The 6,386-nt window shown below is 51.4% G+C and overlaps 1 protein-coding gene across 1 annotated transcript; it reads left to right on the plus strand.

Annotated features, from left to right (window-relative positions):
- Positions 1 to 558: 558 nt before the first annotated feature.
- klf6a (Kruppel-like factor 6a) lies at positions 559 to 5,016 on the plus strand. Its single transcript, XM_027020012.2, has 4 exons — positions 559 to 981; positions 2,602 to 3,175; positions 3,979 to 4,102; positions 4,548 to 5,016. The coding sequence occupies exons 1-4, from the start codon at positions 880 to 882 to the stop codon at positions 4,597 to 4,599; spliced, it is 852 nt and encodes a 283-aa protein (XP_026875813.2). The 5' UTR covers positions 559 to 879; the 3' UTR covers positions 4,600 to 5,016.
- The last annotated feature ends 1,370 nt before the right edge of the window (positions 5,017 to 6,386 follow it).

Here is a 6,386-nt window from a genome sequence, read left to right on the forward strand (position 1 = left end):
GTGGCGCCTTGCTTCCCTTCTGGAACCGCGCTCCTCTTTCTACAGCTGAAGGGAAAGATTACACGTTTTACATGTCGTGCGGGTTCCAGAAGTTTTGTTTAAAAAATACTACCGAGGCAACTTTGCTTTAGAAGGAAAGTTACAAAAAGTGCACTCGATCTGCACGCATTTCGTAGTTCTGGAGACGGTGCGAGCCTGTGCTGTTGGTGACTTGCGTGTGCATACTAAAAACATTGTGCAAACGTTTGAATGTTCCGTTTAGACGCGATAAGGCTTGCTTCTCTAAACGAACCAAGCGGCAGAGCGCTCCCCGTGGCGAAACAGCTCCTTCTGGTACTCCGCGACGCGAGCTTGTGCGCCTGGCGTGTGCATATATACAGGTCTAAAAATAAGCAGCCAATGCGCGCGACGGCCTGGGCTGCGGAGCCGACCAATCGCAACCGCGAGCAGTTGAATTTATTTCCAAAGAGCTCTGCGATTGGTCGGAGGTGATATCATATGCGCCCGCGCAACCTGGTCAGATGTCATTGGTCGCGCTCGGGGGGGAGAGAGAGAGAGAAAAAAAACAGAAAAGAAAAAAAAAAAAACACGGTACCGTTGTCACGAGGGGGTGAGCAGGCTGCACGGTTTGAATAGGGAAGTTGAAGGAGCGCAGCTCTCGCATTGGGTTCGGCTGCGTGCGAGTGTGCGTGCGCTCAGTAACAGCCAGGGACTAAAGCGAGGACTCTGCGCGAGCAGCAAAGCCACCGCTGCGCTGCTGTTGCACGCACAAGACGCGAGGACGCGTGCTGTCGAGATCACAGCCCTTGCTCTCTCTTGCCTCGAGAGAAGACGTCTGATTTGTTAACCGAGCTTTATTCACTCACGTTGGGGATTGCAATGGATGTTCTACCGATGTGCAGTATTTTCCAGGAGCTTCAGATCGTACACGACACTGGCTATTTTTCCGCTTTGCCATCGCTTGAAGAATATTGGCAACAGGTAAATAGTTTCTTTTTCTCTTCTTCTTCTCGTTTTTCGTAATAAAAACTTTAGCGGCGCCTCCGACATAAACTGCAGGTTCGAGTAATTCAAACCGCGTATGCTGTTCTGATTGGCTGTTTGCGACGCGTTGTGGTTCGTCTGTGGTTAACTTCGTGGATGGACGTCTTTCAGACTGAGACAGAGCTGGGCTGTTAATATGACATTTCCGTTTTTATTACGGAATCTTTGCTGAAGGATTACTTGCGTTGTTTGCACGGGGCAGCAGGCCACTGTCACAGTAATGTCGGATAAATGTTAAGAATGCGTTGCTTCCCTGTCATCTTTAGCTATACTGGTATAGGCATCGGGGAGGCTGTCAGGCGCACTGTTGAAGTAGCTTAATGACTTACTGGTCCGAACCTTCTGGACTCATTTTTGCATGGGCTTTTTTTTCCCCATCAGACGTCTTCACACTGCAGACTGCAACTTCTCAAAAGTTACATTTTGAAGCGGCGGGGTTGTGTTTGGTTTGGGAGCCTCTTGCCATATCTAGCCGATGCAGCTCCGTATTTGTGACATTCCGCCGCGTGCAGCCGCTAAAATACGCGAACGGGACCGGACGTGTTACTAGAAACACGCGATAAACGCGGCGGAGCACGCGCCCAAGTACCTGTGCCGCGTGCTTTACCCCCGTTTCGGGCCGTACGCGATTGAAATGCATCCGAGTAGTAACCCCCCCCCCCCCGGGGGGGGGTGCGATGTTTGGCATCGGGTCAGGAGCGTCTCGCGTGACTTTTGAAATGTGTCGGAGGCGCTTGCCACGGGAGTGTGGTGTGTTCCACATCAGCTGCGTGCAACATCTGATGTTTACAGATTATATCATAAGATATTGGCGGCGGGGGGGTAATTTAATTTATACTTGGGGTAGATTTGAAGTGTCATTCGTTGGTGTGGGTTTTAAACCGTAATCTGCGCTGGGGGTTTCTGGTAATATCTCAGTGCTGCGGAGGTTCATTTCAGGCCCCTGACTGGGTTGTAAGCAGAGGGTGTCGATGGCGTGTCAAGCGGACTGAATGAGGAAACGGAGCATAAGCAAAGCGGAGAGGAAATGTCGTGGCTTCCTTAAAAGGACTCTAAAATGAGTCCATGAGTCATTCGGCCGCTGTTACCAAACGATAAATGTTAGTCTTTCTGATTGAGGCTCTACAACACACACTTTTTCAAATCCACGTTTGGAAAGTACCATGAATCCATCATAATTGGGACTTAGTTGTGTTAAGTACCGATAATATTTGATGTATGGGATGACGCATATTTTTATAGCAGAATAATTTCAGATGCCCAAGAACAGCCAGTCATGCAGGATGGGTCTCGTTTCCCCGGCGTGAACTCGATCCAGGCCTGATGTAAGGTTCAGGTTCGTGGTGTTCCACTGACCACGTTTCTTTAGAACAGGACTTGGCTTTAATCTGCGTCTGGAAAATTCACCCTCTGGACTTTACTCGGAATAACCTCAGCTGTTGTGTTTTGAGAGATGGGGGGGGGGGGGGGGCGTTGCTCTGCATTAACCCTAAATGTGCCAGGAAGTTGTGTGGCTTGTAGGCGTGTTCTGACTGTGTGTTCTGTGTTTGGTGTCAGACATGTTTGGAGCTGGAGCGCTACCTGCAGAGCGAGCCCTACGTCTCGGCATCGGACCTCAAGTTTGACAGTCAGGAGGACCTGTGGAACAAGCTGATCTTGGCGTGCGGGGACCAGGGGGACGCGGACCCCCGTCGCCCCCGCGTCAAGGAGGAGGACAGTCAGGATGGCCAGGTCCTGGAGACCAACAGCGTCAACTCGGACGCCAGCAGCGAGGCGTCCGACAGCTCCGAGGAGCTCTCGCCCGTCCACATCTTCGGCTCCAACCCGCTGGGATCCGTCCTGGCCGAGGCGGGACACCTGGGTTCCTCCATCATCGCCACGCCTCCGTCCTCCCCGGAGGCGATCCAGGACCCCAGCCTCCCGAAGGCGTGGGGCCCCTCACAGACTGAATTGCACGCGCCCCTTAAGATCAGGCACGGGGGCACGCCGAAGGGGTCAGACAAATCGGGCTCAGCCGGGGGAGACGCATCTCCGGACGGGAGGAGGAGGGTGCACAGATGCCACTTCAACGGCTGCCGGAAAGTTTATACAAAGAGTTCCCACCTAAAAGCACATCAGCGCACTCACACAGGTAAAACGCTAGCGGTTCTTCACTCATAAATTGTATTTCGCTTTCGTTCTTTTTCCTCCTGACGCGCGCGCACACACACACACACACACACACACACACACACACACACACACACACACACACACCATACGCTAGTTTGGGTGCCCTCTCATAACCTCTTCTGTCAGGCTTTATAAAGAAGTGGGGGAGGATACAAAACATTAATCTACATTAACCGTAAGGGTCCAGGAAGTTTGTCATTGCCTCGGAATTACGCCACTTCGAGTATCCATATCGAAGTGTGACACGAAGCGAAAGTTCCCAGCGCACCGCTGGAGGCAGCTGATCCGGCGGCGACTCCGGAGTTCCAGTAGAGTAGCTGTGTAATGGTGTGGGGAAGGCTCAGGCAGGTTCTCCCCAGCTGCGAGACTTGCCGCTCTCGGTACATTTGCTGTGCATGACTGCTCTCCTAAACGGTGACCTCATCCGCACGGAATGTGGCTGTGGCTCGGGGCAAGGGGGCGGGGGGAGGGGAGTGGGGTGGGGGGGGGTTGTAAAGGAACCTGCTCGACCAAACCGCTGCCGATTTCATCCCAGAAAAGGGGTCGTCCGAAAACTGGGTGGCCCTCCTCCTCCTCTTCATCATCTTCTTCTTCTTCTTCTTCTTCTTCTTTAAAAAAAAAGCCTCGCTCTGGACAAAGTGCGGCCTGTGTAATGCTTACGAGGCAAAAAGGAAAAGTTCAAAACATTCCAGACGAAATTCCAAACATTCCAAGCCAAGTGCAGCGGGTCTTTAAGGTGTGTGTGTGTTTTTTTGTCTGCAGGTGAGAAGCCGTACAGGTGTTCATGGGAAGGCTGTGAGTGGCGTTTTGCGCGCAGCGACGAGCTGACCCGGCACTTCAGGAAGCACACGGGCGCGAAGCCGTTCAAATGCAGTCACTGTGACAGGTACAGGCACCCTCCCCCTGGCCAAGATTCCCACGCTCATCACGCTGCACCTCCTCTTCCCTGGTCGCGTCTGCCGCGCGTGCACAATAACGTTACATTCGTCATCGATTCCCTTTACCTCTCCATCGGAGTCGGTCGCCACATTAGGCCTGGGTTTCGCCCAATCGGAGTAGATGCCTGAAAGGGCCGCGGCACTTCCAGGACGCCGTGGTATCGGCAGGGTTTCGGGGGCTGCCGTGTCTGAGCCGCGGCCTATCCTGGCCCCCCTCCTCGTGTGCTCCTTTGAGCAGTCCTCTTTCAAATGACTCATTATCTCATCAACTTCTCACTTTGGTTCTTGGTTCCCTTGGTTGCTGAACCGGCGTCGGGGGGCCCCGTGTTCATTCGGGTCACTCGTGTCTTGGTGCATAGGTGACGTCTCCTTTCCTCTCCTCTTCTCCTTCAGGTGTTTCTCCAGGTCGGACCACCTGGCCCTGCACATGAAGAGGCATCTCTAAGCAGGTGGTGGCCTTGCGCCATGGGGATATCCTGTATCCTGACCAGCCTCCTGGGTGACGTGCCCTGGTGAGGAGAGGTGTGTGTTCCAGCCAAAGCATGCCGTTTTGCACCGTAACCTGTGCCTGTGGGAGAGTCGTCCTACCGAGCGGTTAGTGAGGAAGAAAGGAGAACATGGAAGAGACAAAATCACGTGCGAAAAGGAGAAGAATGAAGGACAAAAAAAAAAAAAAAGAAAAAATGTACTTGCAAACAAAACATAAAGAATGAATGAATGACTGTGCAGAATGGTGCATGACTCTGGGACAGCTCCTGGTACTTATTAAAAAGCCGTACTGAGGTGATCGCGAGCTCTGCCAATGTGAGGGAGACTGACGCGTGTGTGTGAGCTTATCGGAGGGTTCGGCAGGGTGGGGTGGAATAACAGTGTCACTGCAGAGTAAACGGTGTCGGGCCAACCAATTTTCGTTTCCTTACGGCCTGTGTGTGTGGTGTGTGTGTGTGTGTGTGTGTGTGGTGTGTGTGTGGTGTGTGTGTGGTGTGTGTGTGTGTGTGTGTGTGTGTGTGTGTGTGTGTGTGTGTGTGTGTGTGTGTGGTGGGGAGGGACCAACACCCCTCCCCCAGGCTACTGTCACAAAGGGGGGCAGGGATGCTTCGCCACCCCTAAACACCCCACTCGCACCCCCCCACAGGCGGGCCACGCAAACACCCCCCCCCCCCCCCGGTCCCGAATGAAAGTGGCTTTTTTGGTGTTTGGTGCAGCTACTATATGTGCAATGTGTTCCATGGCTTGTTTTGACAGGCTACAAAAGCTCTTTTCTTGTCCATTGTATAAGCTGTGTGCTTAGAGATAAAACACAAACTATAGCTTCACTATCATACACCGGTGTTGCATGGTAATAGGGTTTGTATTCTTTTCCTGTTCTTTGTTATCAGGACTGCTAATAGATTCCAATAAAAAGTGCAGCTCAATATGAACGGTTAAATGTTACAATATTGTACATAAATGGATTGATGATGATGATGATGATGATGATGATGATTCTCTTTAAATCCCTTTTGCTTTATTTTTTTAAAAACATTTTGTTTTGTGAGGAAAAACCACTATTGCTCATCATTCTTTTTAGTCACGTGTGTCTGTGTGTGTGACTGTGTGTGTGTGTGTGTGTGTGTGTGTGTGTGTGTGTGTCTCTCTCTCTCTCTCTCTCCATCTCTCTCTTCCATTTTTACCTGTTATTAATGCACTGTTGACCATAATGGTGCCTTATGCAAGTGACCTTGTTGTATGGAATGGGTTGATCAGACGGTGGGTCCAGGGGTCACACATTGTCTCGTACGAGTGAGTGGAATAGCTTTATTAAGGCTCCATATCCCATCAGCATGCACCTTCTCGATTGGGAAAACTCCGCTCCGACCAGTTTTCCGTCCTCCATTTCTATCTTCAGGCTTAGCTCTGTTCATTCACATCATAACAGTATGACATTCAAACTTAAATATCTGCATAGTGAATAGAGAAAAAAAAAAAAAAAACACGGACCGTTTCGCTTCCTCACGCTTGGCACTTAAATCCATTGTTTTTAGTGTTTACTACGCTGTACTCTATCCAACATTATTTTTGTCTTCGCATGGGTAACATCTTGAATGGTACGAAAAGAAGGGCTGAGGCGCGTGCGCGTGCGCGCGCGTCGCCAGGCTGAGGGGCATGTCAGGCTGGCAGAGAGGACTAGAACTGGGTCCTGTACCCCCTGCCTACTAGGCCCTGGAGGGCGGGGCTAACGATTTATCGTAA

Source organism: Electrophorus electricus, chromosome 10, assembly GCF_013358815.1.
Source record: "Electrophorus electricus isolate fEleEle1 chromosome 10, fEleEle1.pri, whole genome shotgun sequence".
Taxonomy (NCBI): Eukaryota; Metazoa; Chordata; class Actinopteri; order Gymnotiformes; family Gymnotidae; genus Electrophorus; species Electrophorus electricus.